This window comes from Pelophylax lessonae (genome assembly GCF_965119305.1).
Source record: "Pelophylax lessonae genome assembly, chromosome: 11".
NCBI classification, from domain to species: Eukaryota; Metazoa; Chordata; class Amphibia; order Anura; family Ranidae; genus Pelophylax; species Pelophylax lessonae.
This window is the reverse complement of record NC_138778.1, coordinates 9,983,576-10,007,181: the sequence shown is the minus strand read 5'-3', so window position 1 is coordinate 10,007,181 and position 23,606 is coordinate 9,983,576. Positions and strand designations below refer to the sequence as shown.

The 23,606-nt window shown below is 47.3% G+C and overlaps 1 protein-coding gene across 2 annotated transcripts in view; it reads left to right on the top strand.

Moving 5' to 3' along the window:
• Window positions 1–1,050: 1,050 nt before the first annotated feature.
• ARFGEF2 (ARF guanine nucleotide exchange factor 2) overlaps window positions 1,051–23,606 on the top strand; it is a 75,379-nt gene continuing 52,823 nt past the window's right edge. Inside the window, exons 1-3 of one of the 2 annotated variants that reach the window (XM_082271492.1) lie at window positions 1,051–1,272; window positions 13,446–13,476; window positions 19,247–19,370. In XM_082271492.1, the coding sequence (XP_082127618.1) occupies window positions 1,140–1,272; window positions 13,446–13,476; window positions 19,247–19,370 (288 nt within the window). In that variant the 5' untranslated portion in view covers window positions 1,051–1,139. The remainder of the gene's footprint in view (window positions 1,273–13,445; window positions 13,477–19,246; window positions 19,371–23,606) is intronic. The other variant, XM_082271493.1, reaches the window with a different exon arrangement.

The window sequence follows — 23,606 nt, the reverse complement described above, 5'->3', positions numbered from 1 at the left end:
CTGACCATCTACTGTATCATGTCTGCAGTCTCTGACCATCTCCTGTATCACGTCTGCAGTCTCTGACCATCTCTTGTATCATGTCCTCAGTCTCTGACCATCTCCTGTATCATGTCTGCAGTCTCTGACCATCTCTTGTATCATGTCTGCAGTCTCTGACCATCTCCTGTATCATGTCCTCAGTCTCTGACCATCTCCTGTATCATGTCTGTAGTCTCTGACCATCTCCTGTACCATGTCCTCAGTCTCTGACCATCTCCTGTATCATGTCTGTAGTCTCTGACCATCTCCTGTATCATGTCCTCAGTCTCTGACCATCTCCTTTAGCATGTCTCCTATCTCTTACTCAAACTTAAACACATTGATAATAGTATTAGCTATCTTTTAATGCCAAAGGTAGGACTGTGCAGGGGGAGGCAGAAAGTGCAAAAGTGGGAACTGTGATTAGAGAGACGGGGGGGGGGGGAGGGGGCAGACTGCAAGGGGCACTGTGATGGGGGGCTGTGAAATGTGTGCAATAAATATTCTTGAAAATATTACACATTTTTGTGGGTGTTTTCACATTTTAATGTGGGGGGGGGGGGGGGGTTGCCAAATGCTCTAGGTACGCCACTGGTCTGTGAATCCTTATAATCAGAGGAAGGTGAATCGTCACGTGTAGAGCACATTTGTGGCTGTTAGATAGAAGTGTTGTAGAGGTTCACATACAGACAGAGCTCTCTATGTGTCACTGCCCCGCCTACTACTGGTGCTTTCCATTGGTGAATGGGGTGGCAGGAGGGCGTGTCCCTTCTTCTGCTGCTAGTCATTGGATGTGTGTGATAGACGGAAGCTAGGAGGCAGCCAATCACCTTCCACCCTTACCATCATCGTATGACTTTCCCCCAATAATCTTCTTAGGAACATTACGTGTCTCCATGTGGCTTCGGGAAGATGGCGGCCGCCAGGTAAAGTCTCCCATTGCTCCGCCCAACTCGGAAGCTGGAGTCGATTTGACAGCTGTCATTGGCGGACACGCCCTCCCCGCTGACGTCGGCGGAGCTCCCCTAGGCAGAACATTGGTTTGCCAGCATGGAGGTGGGCGTGGCGCGCCGGGGGTCATGTGATGAAGCGGAAGATGGCGGCGCTGTGCTGAGGTGATGGTGGGGATGCAGGAGGCGGGGGAGACGAAGAGTATGTTCATCTGCCGGGCGCTGGAGAGGATCCTCACCGACAGGGAGCTCCGCAAGACGCAGCACGGACAGCTGAGGAGAGCCTGCGAGGTGGCCCGGGGTGAGACACTCCACACCTACCCCCCCCATGTATACCCTCATACATACCCCCCCAAATAAATTACCCCCCCTAAATAATTTACCTCCTATGTATACCCTCCTACCCCCCCCCAAAATAATCTACCCACCTCCCAAATAATATACATTCCCCAAATAGTATACTCCTCCATATATACCCCCCCCCAAATAATATACCCCCCAATACCTTCATACCCCCCAAAATATATCCCCCCCAATACCTCCCTTAAACCCCTCCCCCAATAATATACCCCTCAATACCTTCCTACATACCCCCCCTCAAATAATATACCCCCCTAATGCCTTCCTATATATCCCCCCAAATAATATATCCTCCTACATACCCCCCAAATATACCTCTCAATGTGTACCCCCGATACCCTCCTACCCCCCCCCTCCAAATAATATACCCCCAATACCCTTCTACTCCATCACCCCTCAAATAATATACCCCTCGCCCTCCTAAATATTATACACCCTCGATACCGTCCTACATACCCCCCCCCGAATAATATACCCCCCAATACCCTCCTACATTGCCCTCTAAATAATATACTCAATGTGTACCCCCAAAATATATCCCCCAATACCTTCATGAACCCCCCCCCAATAATATACCCCTCAATACCTTCCTACATACCCCCCCCTCAAATAATATACTCCCCTAATGCCTTCCTATGTATCCCTCAAAATAATATATCCTTCTACATACCCCCCAAATATACCTCTGTGTGTACCCCCGATACCCTCCTACCCCCCTCCAAATAATATACCCCCCCCCCAATACCCTTCTACTCCATCACCCCTCAAATAATATACCCCTCGCCCTCCTAAATATTATACACCCTCGATACCGTCCTACATACCCCCCCCCTCCAAATAATATACCCCCCAATACCTCCTACATAGCCCACTAATAATATAATGAATGTATACCCCCCAATACCTTTATACACCCAAAATATAAAAATAATATATCCCCCAATACTCCTCTGAACACCTCATCCTGCTTCAAAGCCCCCCCCCCCATACCTCTCTATATACCTCCCTGTATATTGTACATACCCCTCTGTATGCTACCACTGTACACACCACTCCATATAACCCCCCCCCCCCCGTACATACCTCTCTATATACCTACATGTACACTGTGCATTCACCTCTATATACCCCCCCCCCCGTTCATTGTACACACACCCCTATATACCCCCTCCTTGCCAATTGTACAGCCCCCTGTGTATAGCCCCACCCCACATCCATTGTACGTGGCCCTCTGTATAGCCCCCCCCCCCGTCCATTGTACACACCCCTCTGTATAACCCCCTGTACATGCCCCTCTGTTTAGCCCCCCCCCCCCTCTATTGTACACACCCCTCTGTATACCCCGCTGTCTCCATTGTATGCACCCCCTCTGTATACAACCCCCCCCCCCCCGTCCATTGCACACACCCCATCTGTATTCCACCCCCCCCCCCCCTCCATTGCACACACCCCCTCTGTATTCCACCCCCCCCCCCCCGTCCATTGCACACACCCCCTCTGTATACCACCCCCCCTGTCCATTGCACACACCCCCTCTGTATACCACCCCCTCTGTATACCCCGCTGTCTCCATTGTACGCACCCCCTCTGTATACACCGCCCCCCCCGTCTATTGTACACACCCCCTCTGTATACCACCCCCTGTCCATTGCACACACCCCCTCTGTATTCCACCCCCCCCCCGTCCATTGCACACACCCCCTCTGTATACCACCCCCCCTGTCCATTGCACACACCCCCTCTGTATACCACCCCCTCTGTATACCCCGCTGTCTCCATTGTACGCACCCCCTCTGTATACACCGCCCCCCCCGTCTATTGTACACACCCCCTCTGTATACCACCGCCTGTCCATTGCACACACCCCCTCTGTATACCCCGCTGTCTCCATTGTACGCACCCCCTCTGTATACACCCCCCCCGTCCATTGCACACACCCCCTCTGTATACCACCCCCCTGTCCATTGCACACACCCCCTCTGTATACCACCCCCCCGTCCATTGTACACACCCCCTCTGTATACACCCCCCATCCCCCGTCCATTGTACACACCCCCTCTGTATACCACCCTGTCTCCATTGTACGCACCCCCCCCATCCATTGTACACACCCCCTCTGTATATCACCCCCCCGTCCATTGTACACACCCCCTCTGTATACCCCCCTGTCTCCATTGTACGTGCTCCTCTGTATACCCCCCCTCCATTGTAAACTCCTCTCTGCACACACCATTTATAAGTAATAAAATAGAGGAATTCTACTCACAAACCAATGTATATGTGTGCTCATCGCTAAACCCAGGGGTAGAAACGCCAGAATCTTTGTACTTCATTTCTTGTCAATGGAAACACACGCAGGTCTACAAGGGTTTGTCTCTGAAGAAGGGGGGATACCCCTAGAAACTCGTCCGCCTTTGGAGACCTGTGTGTCTTCTTCCTATGATGGGAAATCTAGTACAGAGATTCTGGCGTTTCTGCTGGGTTTAACAATACACATGTATATACATTGGTTTTGTGAGTACAATTACTCTTATTTTATTACTAATGGTGTAGAAAGGTAATGCATTAGATTGGTTCTCCCTCTCTCTCTCTGTTCTCCTGATCTCCTTCTATACATCGCACAGCACTGTTCCAGGCTTCTGATTCCGGCATTCCTTGTGTCTGGCTGTGGGAAATGAATGTCACAATCAGTGGATTGCACTGTGTGGTGTCGGCGCGGATTTCAGGAGCAGATTCTGCTTCCGCTCTGCTGGTTTTACTAGTTAGGCCGGTTCACCGTGTTCATCGCTTACCGCGGGGATTCTCAGACCTTTTCAAAGTGTCCTCATTAAGTCATAAGATCTGACCTCTGGACGGTTATTTCTACCGCCGAGGGGATCAAGTCTCACCTGTTCTAGTAATTAGTGGGATGGATCCTCATCTGATCTGTACATTACCGGATATCTCCTCCTGGTATAGTAATACTGGACAGTGGTAGTGATCCTCATCCTCCAGTTTGTACTGTGATTATTATTCCATCTCCCCCTGCTATTGTAATAATGGAGGTCGTAGCGATCCTCATCCTCAGGACTGTACAGTGCGTGTTACTGGTTATTCCTCCTATTAGAGTAACAATGAAGGAAGGCAGCGATCCTCATCCTCAGGACTGTACAGTGCGTGTTTCTGGTTATTCCTCCTATTACAGTAACAATGAAGGAAGGCAGTGATCCTCAGGTCTGTACAGTTCGTGTTACTGGTTATTCCTCCTATTAGAGTAACAATGAAGGAAGGCAGCGGTCCTCATCCTCAGGACTGTACAGTGCGTGTTACTGGTTATTCCTCCTATTAGAGTAACAATGAAGGAAGGCAGCGGTCCTCATCCTCAGGACTGTACAGTGCGTGTTTCTGGTTATTCCTCCTATTAGAGTAACAATAAGGGAAGGCAGCGATCCTCATCCTCAGGTCTGTACAGTTCGTGTTACTGGTTATTCCTCCTATTAGAGTAACAGTGTAGGAAGGCAGCGATCCTCATCCTCGGGAGGAATAACCAGTAACACGCACTGTACAGTCCTGAGGATGAGGATCGCTGCCTTCCTTCACTGTTACTCTAATAGGAGGAATAGCCAGTAACACGCACTGCACAGACCTATTAGAGTAACAATGAAGGAAGGCAGCGATCCTCATCCTCAGGACTGTACAGTTCGTGTTACTGGTTATTCCTCCTATTAGAGTAACAGTGTAGGAAGGCAGCGATCCTCATCCTCGGGAGGAATAACCAGTAACACGCACTGTACAGTCCTGAGGATGAGGATCGCTGCCTTCCTTCATTGTTACTCTAATAGGAGGAATAGCCAGTAACACGCACTGCACAGACCTATTAGAGTAACAATGAAGGAAGGCATCGATCCTCATCCTCAGGACTGTATAGTGCGTGTTACTAGTTATTCCTCCTATTAGAGTAACAGTGAAGGAAGGCAGCGGTCCTCATCCTCAGGACTGTACAGTGCGTGTTACTGGTTATTCCTCCTATTAGAGCAGGGGTCTTCAAACTATGGCCCTCCAGTTGTTCAGGAACTACAATTCCCATCATGCCTTGTTTTGTCTGTGAATGTCAGAGTTTTACAATGCCTCATGGGATGTGTAGTTCTGCAACAGCTGGAGGGCTGTAGTTTGAGTATCCCTGTATTATAGTAACAGTGAAGGAAGGCAGCGATCCTCATCCTCAGGTCTGTACAGTGCGTGTTACTGGTTATTCCTCCTATTAGAGTAACAATGAAGGAAGGCAGCGATCCTCATCCTCAGGACTGTACAGTGCGTGTTTCTGGTTATTCCTCCTATTACAGTAACAATAAGGGAAGGCAGCGATCCTCATCCTCAGGTCTGTACAGTTCGTGTTACTGGTTATTCCTCCTATTAGAGTAACAGTGTAGGAAGGCAGCGATCCTCATCCTCGGGAGGAATAACCAGTAACACGCACTGTACAGTCCTGAGGATGAGGATCGCTGCCTTCCTTCACTGTTACTCTAATAGGAGGAATAGCCAGTAACACGCACTGCACAGACCTATTAGAGTAACAATGAAGGAAGGCATCGATCCTCATCCTCAGGACTGTATAGTGCGTGTTACTGGTTATTCCTCCTATTAGAGTAACAGTGAAGGAAGGCAGTCTGTACAGTGCGTGTGTAATGGAAATTACCGTTAGACCACAAGCTGATTCAAAGAAGAATTCATTTAATACTTGTATACGAGGAGAGAGGTTATATCGACTTCCTTTTCTGTGAGCTTCTATAACCTGTCTGGTTTGCATACGTGTCTGCAGTCCTTATATATGTTTCAGACAGAGTTAAAATTGAACTCCCCTCCTTCCTTTGGACAATGATTGACAGCCTTTTATATATCCTAAGGAAGGGGGTTGAACAGCAGTCTATTATTTCTAAACATCTGGACAGGATATACAGAGTAAGACATGTAGTAAGTCTTTGTAAGTGTGAAAACTTCATATAAGGTCTTAACAAGGAACATATGGCAGGAAATGCAGTAGCCACTGTTTAAATTATTAGCAGAATCTGCTGAAATATATGCAGTTCTAGTATAGCATACATGATTATAACACGTATAATAATTATGAAACATTCATAATTTCTTTAACACGTGCTACTGGTTATTCCTCCTATTAGAGTAACAGTAAAGGAAGGCAGCGATCCTCAGGTATGTACAGTGCACGTTACTGGATATTCCTCTTATTAGAGTAACAATGAAGGAAGGCAGCGATCCTCATCCTCAGGTCTGTACAGTGCGTGTTACTGGTTATTCCTCTTATTAGAGTAACAGTAAAGGAAGGCAGCGATCCTCATCCTCAGGTCTGTACAGTGCGTGTTACTGGATATTCCTCTTATTAGAGTAACAGTGAAGGAAAGCAGTGATCCTCATCCTCAGGACACTACAGTGCAGGTTTCTGGTTATTCCTCCTATTAGAGTAACAGTAAAGGAAGGCAGCGATCCTCAGGTCTGTACAGTGCGCGTTACTGGATATTCCTCTTATTAGAGTAACAGTGAAGGAAAGCAGTGATCCTCATCCTCAGGACACTACAGTGCAGGTTTCTGGTTATTCCTCCTATTAGAGTAACAGTAAAGGAAGGCAGCGATCCTCAGGTCTGTACAGTGCGCGTTACTGGATATTCCTCTTATTAGAGTAACAGTGAAGGAAAGCAGTGATCCTCATCCTCAGGACACTACAGTGCAGGTTTCTGGTTATTCCTCCTATTAGAGTAACAGTGAAGGAAGGAATCGATCCTCATCCTTAGGACTGTACAGGATATATTACCTCTTATCTCCTCCTGTTATAGTAACAATGATCCCCATCCTCACAGGTCTGTCTTTTTTTTGCACCTCTGGCACCCCTTTATACTGATGCATTCTTTATACGTGTCTTGCCAGAAATGAGACTCCCAGTGCAGTCAACCAAAGGAAACTGCTGGTAATACCATACTAATGCCAGGGCTTGACAAATTTTGCTTTGAATCTAGGAGCCAGCTTAAAAGTTAGGAGTCAGTTTGTTTTTTAACCACTTGCCTATTGGGCACTGATGGTGACGGGGCTGCACCAATGGTGACACACTAATGAGGCTGCAGCACTGTTGGGGCGGCAGCCCTGATGATGGTGCACTTTTGATGCACCGATGGGCACTAATGAGGTGGCACTGATGGGGCTGTGGCACTGATAATCAGGGCCCTGATTATCATTGTAAATGTCCCCTGTCACAGGATAGCCGGTTATCCACTTTCCTATCCTCACGCTGTGACAGCACTGAGGAAAAGCAATGCTGATAACTGGCATTTGTTTACATGTAGCCTGCTGTGATTGGACACAGCTGATCACATGGTAAAGGGCTGCTTTGATTGGCCTATTACCTCAATCAGCACTGATGATGGTGCACTGAGGTGGCACTGATGGGGCTGCAAGGCCCTGATTATCAGTGTAAATGTCCCCTGTCACAGGATAGCCAGTTATCCACTTTCCTATCCTCACGCTGTGACAGCACTGGGGAAAAGAAATGCTGATAACCAGCGTTTGTTTACATGTGGCCAGCTGTGATTGGACACAGCTGATCACATGGTAAAGGGCAGCTTTGATTGGCCCATTACCTCAATCTGTGATCAGCTGTGTCTGCAGGACAACTGATCACAAAGCATGCCTGATGCATGCCCTTTGGAGGGCTGGGTTCTGGGATTACATCCATCTACTCCCTCCCAGAACTAGACAACTGCGTTGTAACCGTGTTTTGGCTGTAGTGCTGTCGGCAATTGGGAGGCGGACGGCTGACAAAAGACCAGAAAAATCTGCAGAAACCACCTTGGAGCGCAAGGGCGGATGTGATGTCACAGCGGGGAGTGCCTGCCATTAGGGGGCAAGGTAACGCGTTTCGGAGAACTCTAGCTCCTTTGTCAAACCATCTGAAGCCAAATGAAAATGCCCTCTGGTGTTTTTTAACCCCTTCCCGTCTGCCCTGGCATCTATTTAAACAATTGTAAATGCTGGGGTGGTGGGGGGGTTGTAAGGCTTAGCAATCGTGGTCATTGTCTCGTTGGCTACCGATCTTTAGTCCGGAATAAGAGCCATCTTCAGCAGCTCCGTCCTTGTGCTGGGAGTTCTCTGCTCAGTACATAAACATCAACTGCTCAGTGATGCATATGTGTGGCATGTAAGCCTTCTAGCCTAAGCTTTAGCTGTTGAGAGGTCGTCTAGGATTTGACATTTTTTTTTTTTTTTTGCATTGGTCAATATCCCCCATGGCACTGCCCAGCTTCTGTTGGGCTTTGGTTTTAGGCCCCTTTCACACAGGCGGACCGTTCAGATCCGCCTGTCCTTTTTTTTTTTTTTGGCAGGTCTGAACGGTCCCCCCATGCATCTCTATGGGGCATCGGATGTCAGCGGAGACATGTCCACTGACATCCAATCCCTCAAATCTGGACGAATGGAAACCCTATTTTCCATCCGTCCAGCGGATCAGTTCCCCCCATAGAGATCTATGGGGCTGCGACAGCTGTGTCTCTGCACACAGTGCGGAGACACAGCTGTCCTGCTGCTCAGCGGGGGATCGGCGGCTCGATCCCCCGCTGAGAAAAGCGGAGTCCGTTTGACGGACTTAAGCCCCGTACACACGTAGCGATTGTCGGCCGAACGATCGGCCGTCTTTTGTCCGGTGCTGTCCTGTCGGTTGAAAAGTGCTAAAGACTGCACACGAATTTTGTTGGCCAACAACAGCCGACTGCAGAAGTGATGTCATGTGATGGTTAACTTTCCTTGTCTTTTTTCTTTTCTGAGCATGCCCAGTCTTTCTCATCTGCGGTTAGTCGGCCGAATTCTGTACTGACTGGCGAACAATCGGCCGTTCTGGTGTTGGCCAACAAAAATTTTGAAGCCTGCACACCAGATTCTGTTCGGCCAAAATGTCGCAGTCGGTTGTCGGAAGCATCATACTAACAAGCCGACAATCTGCCGATCGGACGTGTGTACGGGCCTTTACTGTGTGAAAGGAGCCTTAGGCCCCTTTCACACTATTCATCCGTCGGACGGATTCCGTTTTTCTCAGCGGGGGATCGGCGACTCGCAGGAGGACAGCTGTGTCAGTTCCCCATGCATCTCTATGGGGGAAATCGGATGGGAACGGACCGTCTGTCCGTTCTCATCCGATCCGCTGGACGGATGGAAAATAGGGTTTCCATCCGTCCAGATTTGACGGATCGGATAGGATCGGACATGTCTCCGCTGCCATCCGATGCCCCATAGGAATGCATGGGGGGACCGTTCAGATCCGCCAAAAAAACGAACAGGCGGATCTGAAGGGTCCATCTGTGTGAAAGGAGCCTTACAGTTGTTTGTCCGTTAGCCCTACAAATGGACAAACGTTAACAACAAGATTGCCCCTCCTATAGACTTCAATGAAATTTCAAACAAAATTCCCCAAATCCAGGCAGATTCACCCAGCACCTGGGAGGGGAGGGAGACTGAGCACTGCTGGCGTGGTTGGAGGAAGGGAAGTTTAGAGTTTGTAAGATGTATCATACCTGTCTGCAGGTGTGGAAGTGATTTACTGAGAATAGGGAGGTGTGTGTGATTTTGGGGGGGGGGCTCCAGCTCTCTATGTCCTGAAAGCGCAAAAACAGCACATGCAGGAAATATTCGTGTGCTATTCATACTTCTTGGAATTATGAAGACAGACATGCGCTTGGATCTGCTGGATGTGATATAACCGGTCCTCTTGAAGCAAACTGCAGTGGGCATTGCAGCAGCAGCAGCAGCCCTCCAGTCACATTTTGCCAGGTATTGCCGTGTCCTCTGCTGTGTTTACTTTGTGCTGAAACCTTATCTGCTGTTTACTCTCCCTGCTGCCTGTGGTTTCATGGCACAGATACGCTCTAATACTCTGCCAGGCCAGTGTGTGGCTGAGCAAATCCAAAGATTGTACACAGTACATACGGCGCTCCTAGGAGAAGGGCATAGTCCCTTGATTCATTGGAACAAAATCTGTATCTGTAGACCATCAACAGGGTAGAGGTATGGATGAGGCAACTGGATGGATGGATGAACAGAAGAAGGGACCGAGACTGGAACCTCTGCAGATCTCATGGTTAGGATCACCTCAATGTGGAAGAAATCGAATAGCAGGGCGCTGAGGTCAGTATCCAATTAAAAACACTTTATTAAAATCGGCAGCACACTAAGGCTTTCACACAGGAGGTGCATCCAACGGAGTCCGGTCTGCTCAGCAGGGAATCGATCCGCCTATCGCTGCTGAGCAGGCGGATGACCACTCCGTCTCCACTCTATGTGCAGAGACGGAGCTGTCAGATCCCTGCTCTCCTCTATGGGGAGATCGGACGAGAACGGACCGCCTGTCCATTCTCATCCGATCCTCCAGACGGATGGAAAATAGGGTTTCCATCCGTCCGGATTTCACGGACCGGATCAGATCGGATAGCAGTGGGTGTCAACGGAGATGTCTCCGCTGACACCCGCTGGCCCATAGGGATGCATGGAGCATCCGATCCGGTCCGCCTGAAAAACTGACAGGGGGATCGGATCGGCCACGTACTATAGCGATGTGGATATTCGTCGCACTCTGGCGAGAAGCTTGGAGAGCGTGGCCCCTTTCAGTGCCCGCTGACATGCAAGATTGAGTGTATGGGCAAAACATTTAACATGAGGAAATTTACCAACTTGAGCTGCAACTATCATGTTGGCCGCGTTGTCGGTCACAAGCACTACAGATTTATCAGACCGCTGCCTTTCTTCCACGACATGAGACAGTAGCTCTGCCAGATGAGCACCTGTGTGAGACTCATAAATGGCTCTTGTTTGCAACACATGTGACAAGACCTGCCAGTCCTTAGTAACGTAATGTGCTGTTATTGTAACATAGGACTCCGTTGTGACTGACGTCCATGAATCACACGTTATTGCGACTCGACTGGCTTGGTTCATTGACGCAAGTACCTGAGCTTTGGTGTCGTGGTAGAGTGCAGGTATAACGTTTTCTGTAAAGTGCCTGCGTGATGGGATCTTATAACGTGGCTCTAGCGTCTTCACAAGGTAGCGAAACCCGGCGTTGTCCACAACTGAGTAAGGCCGTAGGTCCTTGGCGATGAAAGCTGCCACAGCTTTGGTTAGTTTCTTCCCTTTTTATGAGTTGGGCGGATAAGTTGACAGTATGGCATCAATTCTTGGCTAATCTGGGTCTAGCAGTCTTTCCTTGGCAGTGGTGGCACTGCTGGTGGCGACAGGTGTTACTAACTCAGAGTGAAAACGGCTAACATGGTTTCTCAAGTTCGTAGTATTCCCTAGGTATTTAATTTTTGTGTGACAGGCTTTACATACGGCGTGTGTCTTGTCCAACTCACGCTTCCCTGTGTGTTCGTAAAATCCGAAATGTGCCCAGATGTTTGCTCTTAAAACGCTAGGTGCTCGATCTTTTTCTCCTTCTGCCATTACCACCATACTACCACGTATGTGACGTAGACGGATGATGTAAGTTGCCAAACTCTGTCAGTGTTTAAAAAAAAAAAAAAAAACACTTGTAAACTAAGCCGCAACAAATCAACCAAGCAACATCTTTCATAAAATATGACTGTCTGTCAGACTCCCTTATGCATGCACTGAGCCAAAACCCCCGGGGCCCCCCCTTACCCCACAGCTGCCTGTGACACTGACAGAGACCCCCCTCCCCCCACAGATGAGCTGACAGCCGGACACACTGACGGAGACCTGGATGTCCCACACCTTCCCCAATCCCCCACAGCACTGACAAACACTGAGAGTGAGCCCCCCCCCCCTTGCCCAGACCCCCACAGCTGACAGTGACACTGACAGAGACCTGGATGTACCAGTGTCCCACACCTTCCCCAATCCCCCACAGCACTGACAAACACTGAGTGAGTCCCCCCCTTGCCCAGACCCCCACAGCTGACACTGACAGAGACCCCCAGGCCCCCACTGACACTCAGAGAGCCCCCCTGGCTGCCAGACTGCCACAGCAGAACAGTACCCCCGGGCCCCGACCGACCGTCCCCTGTCCCAGCCCCCCCCATCAGACATCCCCCAGAGATACAGACGAGACCCCCATGAATGTCATGATTTTACAATTATTTGTTCGGACTAGTACATACCTGCTGCTGTGTGACTGTGTGGGTTGTTGTGCACTGCATTGCAGAGGAGGACAGGTGCTGTGCTGCTCTGTGGTGGGCGGCTGGCGTCACTGGCAGTGGCGGCGGCTGGGCCTGGGATGGTCGGCTACGGTGAGGCTGGCGGCGCTGGCTGGCTGCGATGGGGACGCACTTGGGGCTCCTCGCTCCTGTGCTGTGGAGTGTGGACTGGCTTGTGGCTTGGCTGGCTGGCTTCTTGGCTGCAAGGCCACAGGTGGGACGCCGATACACGCGGGGGATGTCTTGCTGTGCCTCGGCCCGGGTCAAAGAGACGGAAGGGGAGGGGCGGAGCCTTTTTTTATTAAGCTCCCGCCACTAACCCACCAATCCGCTGCCGATCTTGTGACTTTTTCTCCCTTGCGCGATAGGGCGTGGCCGCGGCTGATGACATCATTTCCTAATCGATTATGCCGGCAACCCGCATCGATGCAGAATCGCGAAGGGTCGAATCGCGATGCATCGATCTTTCGATTATATTCAGCAGCCCTAGTCTGTACATAGTACACCCATAAACCCTGCACTCTGTATGTCATACACTCCTCCACCCTGCAGTCTGTACATAATGCACCCCTGAACTCTGCAATCTGTATGCCATACACTCCTCAACCCTGCAGTCTGTACATAGCGCACCCCTGAACTATGCAGTCTGTATGTAGTGCACTCGTGAACTCTACACTCTGTACACTGGATACTTCCAAGCATCTAAACAGCTGCATAGTCTTACAGGTACAACCGGCCCTTTGAGGACAACCCTAATGATGATGCTGCCCACAATGATATTGAGTTGCACACCCCTAATCTACAGAACTCCTGTTGCTTTTTTTACTTTCAAAATATTAAACGATTGAAACAAAATAATATGATTTTAGCCTTTTTTTGTTTTGTTTTGTTTTGTTTTTTGTTGCTATTGATCATTTTTTTTTTTCTGTTGCAGATGAAATCAAGACTGAGCTGGAAAGAGAGAAGTAAGTGTTTCCTTTATAGTTGGGAGAGGGATCCATGGTAAATTATACAGGAATTCAGTCGGGATCTTGTCGAAATTAGAATGCCTAATCTAAACAAATAACACAATATCAATATCCCCGTTGATGGTAGAAATCATAAAGTAATTCTCCCATAATATAAATACAAGTTTTATCTATGATTTGTTGTGTTGCTGATTATTGGATGGCGCCACGAAAGTCCTTTTGTGTTTTCTCATATTATTTCCTGCATTTTTAAAAAGCAATGCAGCAAACAAACCCCGTTCATTGCAGGATGGCTTTATACAGCGAGTCCATGGTATACACCAAACAAAACATCTACACAGCCGAGCCATTAACTAAACAAGTCAGTTCCGATAACAAGATGCTGCATAATGGATTCCCCAACACAAACATGCAGCTCTTATACCTTTTTAGTGCTCCGTCAACAATTATCCTTTTAACAGAGCAGAGAAAGAGAGAGCAAGCAGCATCTGCTTACATACAGTATAATACCAAAAGTATTGGGACGCCTGCCTTTACACACACACATGAACTTTAAGCACTTTACCTTTTGCTGTCTTACGTCTGGGCCACTTTTTGCGATTCGGCGCTGTGCGACTTTAACGGACAATTGCGCGGTCGTGCGACGCTGTACCCAAACAAAATTTACGTCCTTTTTTTCCCACAAACAGAGCTTTCTTTTGGTGGTATTTGATCACCTGTGCGATTTCTACTTTTTGCGCTATAAACAAAAAAGGGGGACAATTCTGAAAAAATAACAATATTTTGTAACATTTTTTTCATATGAAATTCCCCCCCAAAGAAAATGTAAAAATCTAAATTTTTTAAAATTTTTGGCCAATTTTTCTGCTACCTATGTTTAGTAAAAAAAAATCACAATAAGCGTATTTTGATTGGTTTGCGCAAAAGTTATTGCGTTTACTAACTAAGGGAAAGATTTCTGTCATTTTTGGTGTTTTTTTTTTAACGAGTAATGGCGGCGATCTGCGTTCTTTTTTTTTTTTTTTTTTTTTTTTTTTGCGGTACCGCGACATTGCGGCGGCCAGATCGGACCCTTAACTGACATTTTTGACACTCTTGGTGGTACCAGTGACATTACTGCAGTAATCAGTGCTATATATATATGCACTGTTACTGTAAAAATGACACTGGCAGGGAAGGGGTTAATTTTATTGGAGAGGGAGGGGTTAATGTATGCCTGGTGCTTACTGACGTGTGTGGGGGGAGGTGACTGAGTGAGTCAGGGACAGATCGCATGTTCAGCTATGCTGAACACTGCGATCTGTCACTCCCCGTCACTTAGGAGATCCGCCCACTCTGTTTACACAGGCGGGCGGATCTCCAAACTCGATTCCCCGACGATCGGGGAAGAGCGGCGGTGATTGCCGCCGCTTCTCCCCTGGCCCGACTCCCGCTGTGACTGAAAACAGCGGGAGCGCGCCTCCGGCGGTGCGCGAGCGCCGCCTACAGGGGGAGGAGTCTAGCGATGTAGTACTACGTCGCTAGACGATAACGAGCCACATTGCTGCAGTAGCAGCAATGTGAGCAGACGTTAAGTGGTTAAAGGCAACCAAGGCTTAGTCCGTAGGGTTCAATATTGAGTTGGCCCACCCTTTGCAGCTATAACAGCTTCAACTCTTCTGGGAAGGCTGTCCACAAGGTATAGAAGTGTGTCTATGGGAATGTTTCACCATTCTTCCAGAAGTGCATTTGTGAGGTCAGGCACTGATTTTGGATGAGAAGGCCTGGCTCTCAGTCTACTCGAATTCATCCCAAAGGTGTTCTATCTGGCTGAGGTGCAGGCCAGTCATGTTCCTCCACCCCAAACTCACTCATCCATGTCTTTATACACCTTTCTTTGTGCACTGGTCCAAATCATTTGGTGGAGGGGGGGATTCTATTTTTCAGGGGTTGGGCTTGGCCCCTTGCTTCCAGTGAAGGGAACTGTTAAGGTATCAGCATTCCAGGAGATTTTGGACAATTTCATGACCTTAACACCTTTGGGATGAATTGGAGCAGAGACTGCAAGCCAAGCCTTCTCATCCACATTAGTGCCTGACCTCACAAATGCGCTTCTGGAAGAATGGTGAAACATTCCCATAGACACTCCTAAACCTTGTGGACAGCCTTCCCAGAAGAGTTGAAGCTGTTATAGCTGCAAAGGGTGGGCCAACTCAATATTGAACCCTACGGACTAAGACTGGGACGCCATTAAAGTTCATGTGTGTGTAAAGGCAGGCGTCCCAATACTTTTGGTAATATAAGGTAAGTACAGTAGAGAGAGCCCTGAGTATCAGTCAGCTTACATACAGCGGGTAAAATAAGTATTGAAGAGGTCACCATTTTTCTAGGTAAATATATTTCTAAAGGTGCTATTGACATTAAATTTTCACCACGTCAGTAACCACCCATGCAATCCATACATACCAAGAAAACAAGTTCAGAAATTAAGTTACCGTATTTATCGGCGTAGAACACGCGCCGGCGTATAACACGCACCTCAATATTTGGAGAGAAATTTCAGGAAAAAAGCTTAAATTTAAAATAAACAGCTTTGAACTCAGAATTGCCTCTCTAGCAATGCCGCCTCTCTAGCAATGCCGCCTCTCTAGCAATGCCGCCTCTCTAGCAATGCCCCCATTCTAGCAATGCAGCCCCGCCAGCGCAGTCTCCAGCAATGCAGGCTCGCAAGCGCCATTGACCCAATCCGAATCCGTTTCTAAAAAGGCTGGGAAACAGAGCCGAGAGCAGAAGGGGGCGGGCCAGGCCGAGGAGAAGGGAGAACGAGCGCTCGTTGTCATAGGAAGTCCCGCCTATGATGGACGTCACACGTCTCGGCCGAGGAGGCGGAACTTCCTATGATAGCTCGTCCTTCCTTCTCCTCGGCCCGGCCTGCCCCCTTCTGCTCTCGGCGCTGCTTCCTGGCCTTTTGTTTTTTTTTTTTTTTAAGATCGGCGTATAACACGCACTGCTGCTTTTTCCTCCATTTTTAGGAAGAAAAAGTGCGTGTTATGAGCCGATAAATACGATATGTGTAATAAAATGGAATGACACAGGGAAAAAGTGTGCACCAACGACCAGGTGGCCACCCTGCAAACCTGCGTCACTGACGCCTGATGACGGAAGGCCCAGGAGACACTGAGCGCCCCAGTAGAGTGCGCCTTGACAGGGAAAGCAGAAACCTGACCCATGATGGAATAGGCCTGAATCACCGTCTATCTGATCAATCCGGAAATGAGCGCAGAGGAAGCGGACAACCCTTTCCGAGGCCCATCCATGAGCAAAAATATTGAGTCTGACTTCCTGAAAGACTCCGTAGCTGCCAGGTACACCCTAATTGCCCGGACCACATCCAAGGTGATTTCCTTCGGATGTTTAGGCCTGGGACACAGGGAAGGCAACACAATGTCTTCATTCAAATGAAAAAATCAGAGACAACCTTTGGGAGGAATGACGGACAGGGGGCGAAGAACAACCGTGTCTCTGTGAATCACCAAGTAAGGTGAATGACAGGATAACGCCGCCAGTTCCAACACCCTGCGCACAGAGGTAAAAGCCACCATAAAAGGCACCTTCTGAGATAGTGTAAGCCAAGGAATCTCCCGAAGAGTTAAAACTGTTATAGCTGCAGTAGTCAGCTTACATATATAAAGGAGAGTCCTGAGCATCAGTCAGCTTTCATATATAAAGGAGAGGGAGCCCCGAGCATCGGTCAGCTTACATATATAAAGTAGAGGGAGCCCCGAGCATCGGTCAGCTTACATATATAAAGGAGAGGGAGCCCCGAGCATCGGTCAGCTTACATATATAAAGTAGAGGGAGTCCCGAGCATCAGTCAGCTTACATATATAAAGTAGAGGGAGTCCCGAGCATCGGTCAGCTTACATATATAAAGTAGAGGGAGCCCCGAGCATCAGTCAGCTTATACATATATAAAGGAGAGGGAGCACCGAGCATCGGTCAGCTTATACATATATAAAGGAGAGGGAGCACCGAGCATCGGTCAGCTTACATATATAAAGGAGAGGGAGCCCCGAGCATCGGTCAGCTTATACATATATAAAGGTGAGGGAGCCCCGAGCATCAGTCAGCTTATACATATATAAAGGAGAGGGAGCACCGAGCATCGGTCAGCTTACATATATAAAGGAGAGGGAGCCCCGAGCATCAGTCAGCTTATACATATATAAAGGAGAGGGAGCACCGAGCATCGGTCAGCTTATACATATATAAAGGAGAGGGAGCACCGAGCATCGGTCAGCTTACATATATAAAGGAGAGGGAGCCCCGAGCATCGGTCAGCTTATACATATATAAAGGTGAGGGAGCACCGAGCATCGGTCAGCTTATACATATATAAAGGAGAGGGAGCACCGAGCATCGGTCAGCTTACATATATAAAGGAGAGGGAGCCCCGAGCATCAGTCAGCTTATACATATATAAAGGAGAGGGAGCCCCGAGCATCAGTCAGCTTATACATATATAAAGGAGAGGGAGCCCCGAGCATCAGTCAGCTTATACATATATAAAGGAGAGGGAGCCCCGAGCATCAGTCAGCTTTCATATATAAAGGAGAGGGAGCCCCGAGCATCGGTCAGCTTATACATATATAAAGGAGAGGGAGCCCCGAGCATCGGTCAGCTTATACATATAATGGTTTGTTGACAGCTTAGACCTGGGTTTTCAGGGGTTCCTCCAGAGGTTGCTAGGAGTTCCCTGAGTGCTGAGCAGTTTCTGCTTCTCAAATAATTTCCCACTGTACCCTTTGATCTTTTTAGCTATCTTCACTCTCTTCAATGACCACAAGTGTAAGGAGCATTCTTCCCACTGACCATCACACTGATGTATCATGAGATGTAGCTATAGTCATTTTTAGCCGGGGTTCCCTAAGGCCAGAAAGTTATTTCAAGGGTCCCTCTGTGTGGAGAAAGGCTGACTTAGACTAATCATGTCTAATCATCACCAGGCAGGATGTGGGCGAGATTCGAGGCGTTATCCCACCAAAAATTCCACAAAGCATGTGGGCTTTAGAACTCAGAACAGGGCTTCTTAAAGAGGAACGTCAGTAAAAAAAAAAAATTAAGTCAGTGCCAACTTTTAATAAGGACACTTGGTAACCCCGGGATCCAGTGCTGCCTTCACTTGGGCCGGTTGTTTGGGTCCCTAGAGCCTTTATATTGACTGTAGGAAGCCAGCTGCGACTCCCTGCGGCTTCACAGCCAGCTTCTGACGGCATGTGTGTGTGACACGCTGCACTCTGTTAATGGTCCCGCAGTCTCCTGTGATGTGTGGTGTCCCAGGAGGTTGCAGGTGGTTGAGGAGGGGGCTGAACTAGGTATCCACTTCGCTTTAAGATGCTGAGAGAATAAAGTTTGTCTTCTCCAGATCAGTGAAAAGCCCTGGAGCCCCTCACCGTGTGTAAATGAGATATCTGGATGACTCATACTGTAAACACTGTTCTATGTACACACGCGGTATGATAAAATCCTAGTCAATTTGTGTGTCCCAGTTACCAGGTAATGTTGTACAGCGTGTGACTCTGAGACGCTGTTTGCAGAATGGGTGTGAATATATGGGGTAATTTATCTTTTATCTTGTGATGACTTTACTAGTATAAGCTCTGGATTGCAGACTGTTTATATATCTCTCCTGTGCCCGGTATCAGCTTGCTGGGCACTGCCCCCTTGTATAAGATGAACACTAAGAAAATACAGATGGGTACTTCTATATCTCATCCTCCCATTGCAGACATGGATCAGAACCGCCGTCCAAACCTAAATTCATTGAGGCCGACAAGTATTTCCTCCCATTTGAGCTGGCATGTCAGACAAAGGCCCCCCGCATCGTCAGCACCTCCCTGGACTGCTTACAGGTAATTCTGGGGGTCCTCCATTGTACCCCTGTATTTCTCTGTGAAAGATAAATGTGAACGTTTTTGCAGGATTTATGGTTTCATTAGGAATTCACCAATACCATATTTTAAGGAATGAGTACATTACTTTATCCAAGTACTTTCTACCTATTATTATTATTATTATTATTATTTTTTTTTTTTTTTGTGCAATTTGAGTCTATACAAAATGAATAGGCTAAAATCGCACTGCAAGGAAATCAGGTGATTTGAACAGGAATGCGGTTTGATTCTTGTCCGAATCCCATGCGGGTTCTCCACAACACTCCTGTGTGAACCCACTATGACAAACCTGGGTTCACGCTGGAGCAGTGCAGGGATTCAGACCAGAATCAAACCGCATTCCTGCTCAAATCAAATGTGATTTCCCTGCAGTGAAAATTGAGGCCATTCATTTTGTAGGGGCTCAAATCGCACCATACGATAATGGTTTTAGGTATCAGAGCATTTGCATGAGTAGTGAGTACAAGTACTCGTACAAGTGTTTAGTATCGGCACCAAGATCTGTGCAACCCTAGTTTTCATGTAATCACAATCCCCTGTAAAAATCTTCCTTTCCATTCCTCCTTCATAGTTGTGGCCAGGCAGCTTGAGCTTAGCACAGGATTTATTAATACAGGAATGGGAAGCGAAAGTTAGGCTGGCCATACATTATACAATTTTCTTGTATAGTTTTCTTTTAGATTTACTAAAACCATGTAATAATAAGTCAGACCTAAACACTTTCAATTTGTATGCAATCAGGCCGGCCCTTCCCCTACATAGTTGAAGGTAAATCTAAAGGAAATTAAAGCAGAGTTCCGGCCTCGGGGGTGAAATTTAACTAAAAATACCCCCGGGACAGTCAGGGCTAGTACATTCCACAATGGGTAGTCTCTGTACTGTCCCGGGTCGCACTTACCTTTTAGAAGAAATACTTCCCTTGAAAATTTCTTCTCCAGCGTTGCCATCTCTGTTGTGGGCAGCTGAAGCCAACGCGTCCTCTTCTGCGTCCTCTTCCGTGTCCTCTTCTCCCAGAATGCACCGGCCCCGCTCGTCACTTCCGGTGCGGGCGCGTCATCCCTCCACAGCTTCTGGGCATGCCCAGAAGCTGTTTAGCAGGCAATAAGGCACCCGCACCGGAAGTGACAAGCGGGGCCGGTGCAGGCGTATTGATTCCTGGGAGCGATGACGTTCAGCTCCCAGGAATCAATGCAAGGAGGAAGTGACGGCGCGGGCCGCGGCCGCAGAGGGAGGAAGTTGAAGAAAGGTGAGTATATTTTCTTCATTGACAAGGTAAGTAAACAAAAAAAAAAATCGTAACTATCCATTTGTTTTTCAGGTGACCTAAACCAAGCAGATGGCCCAAAATCGATTATGTTGATTTTGAGGCCGGAACTCCGCCTTTAACTAAGAAAATTGTATCCTGTATGGCCAGCTTAATTTAATCTAACAGAGCTTCAGCTAGTAGTAGAAACCTGACAGCAGTTCTAATCCGTTCCACTCCAAAAAAAAACACTGGCTGGATTTTAGAGCTGGTTCACACCAGATGCAATGGGACTGCTTTGGGCAGCTATAACAGCACAGTCCCCCCAAATGGACAAGGCAAAATGCCTGGTTCACACCACTGCAAAGGCATTATGCGCTGAAAAAAGTAGTGCATACTGTATCTTCTTTTTCTTCTTCTTTTTCTTCTTCTTTTTCTTCTTCTTTTTCTTCTTCTTTTTCTTCTTCTTCTTCTTTTTCTTTTTTTTCTTTTTCTTTTTTTTCTTTTTCTTTTTTTTCTTTTTCTTTTTTTTTTTCTTTTTTCTTTTTTTTTTTCTTTTTTCTTTTTTTTTTTCTTTTTTCTTTTTTTTTTTCTTTTTTCTTTTTTTTTTTCTTTTTTTTCTTTTTCTTTTTCTTTTTCTTTTTCTTTTTCTTTTTCTTTTTCTTTTTCTTTTTCTTTTTCTTTTTCTTCTTTTTCTTTTTCTTTTTCTTCTTTTTCTTTCTTTTTTTTTTGCACTGTGCAAGGAAATCCACTGCGCGGATGGCAATTGAACTTTGAGATGTCTGTGTGGCATCTTAACCACTTTACCACCGGAGGATTTTCCTGCTAAAAGACCAGGGGTTATTTTGCGATTTTTTTTTTTACTGCGTGACTTTAACGGACAATCGCGCGGTCGTGCGACGCTGTACCTAAACTAATTTCACGTCCTTTTTTTCCCACAAACAGAGCTTTCTTTTGGTGGTATTTGATCACCTGTGCGATTTTTTGATCACGCGCTATAAACAAAAAAAGAGCGTAATTTTTGCAAAAACAACAATATTTTTCACTTTTTTTTTATATGAAATTCCCCCCAAAAAAAATGTAAAAATCAAAATTTTTTAAAATTTTCGGCCAATTTGTTTTACGCTACCTATGTTTGGTAAAAAAAATCGCAAAAAGCGTATTTTGATTGGTTTGCGCAAAAGTTATCGCGTTTACTAACAAAGGGAAAGATTTTTGTCATTTTTGGTGTTTTTTTTTTTAACGAGTAATGGCGGCGATCTGCGATTTTTTTTTTGCGGTACTGCGACATTGCGGCGGACAGATCGGACCCTTGACTGACATTTTTGACACTTTTGGGGGTACCAGTGACATTACTGCAGTAATCAGTGCTATATATATGCACTGTTACTGCAAAAATGACACTGGCAGGGAAGGGGTTAACAGTATTGGACAGGGAGGGGTTAAGTGTGTCCTAGGGGCGTGATTCTAACTGTGTAGGGACAGGTCTACTAGTGTAAAAACAAAGATCAACAGTTCTACATAGTAGAACTGTTTGATCTTCACTTTTACACAGGGAGAACTGACAGGTGGCTTGTTTACACAAGCCGCTCTGTCTTTCTCCCGCTGTAGCGGCGATCGTAGTGTGACCGGCGGACATCGGGTCCGCCAGTCACACTCCCGCACTCCTCCGTGAACGAGCCGAGGCGGGCGCGCGCCTCGGCGGGCGCGCGCCCGCCCGCTATTGGCTCTGGAAGGAGTGACAGGCGAGCGACGTAGACCTACGTCACTCTGCCTGGCCGGGGCCGACTGCCGCAGTAAATATACTGTGCGCAGTCGGCAAGCGGTTAATAATGTTAGTAAAAAAATAAAAATTCCAACCGTGCGATCCGCCAAGCTCATCGCTTCATCACTGTGCTGAGCTCGGTCAGATCGCATTGCACATGACAAACAACAATGGCAGCCTTTCAGGTCAAGTTAAAATTAGCAAAAGAAGAAATGTGCCCTCGGGCGATATACAAAATTTCCCAGCACACTTCGATTTGTAAATACACTATGTTGTCAAAAGTATTGGGACACCTGCCTTTACACGCACATGAACTTTAATGGCACCCCAGTCTTGAGCTGGATACACACTATACAACTTTTGAAGGTAGATTTCCTTTAGATTTACCTTCAACTATGTAGTGCAAGGGCCTGCCTGATTGCATACAAATTGAAAGTGTTTAGATCTGACCTCATTATATGGTTTTGGTAATTCTAAAGGAAAAAATCTAAAGAAAATTGTATAGTGTGTATTCAGCTTTAGTCTATAGGGTTCAATATTGAATTGGCCCACCGTTTGCAGCTATAACAAAGGGTGGGCCAACTTAACTTGGGCCAACTTGTGGAAGGCTGTCCACAAGGTTTAGGAGTGTGTCTATGGGAATGTTGGAATTATTGCAGAAGCGCATTTGTGAGGTTACCTCAATATTGAACCCTACGGACTAAGACTGGGATGCCATTAAAGTTCATGTGTGTGTAAAGGCAGGCGTCCCAATACTTTTGGTTATATAGTGTATATGCAGCAAAACTCTGTCTTATTACCTGGGATGTTGAAACACAAGTTGGAAAGTTTTATGTTTTGCTGTGTGTGTACTGCCCTGCCTGGCAGGGCCTAACGATACAAGGCGACTGACAAGATCACCCAAGGCAAACCAAACCGGCTACCTGTGCTACAATCATTTACTCTGTTTTCTTCAATTGCCTGTAAAGTATTATCTTCAGTCTTGGTCAGCATACAAGCCCTGATAAAGTGGGGTTCTTAGGCAGGCCATAACACTGCGCAAATTTCTTTCTTGCAACCACGGTTTGCAGGAAAGAAGTTTGCATGATTCCCCCCATCAACACAGACCATGCTGACGGAAATCCCTCCTGCCGAGCTATTGTCGGCTCTTGGCGGGAACGGGCATGGGAAGCCGTCCCCAGTGGGA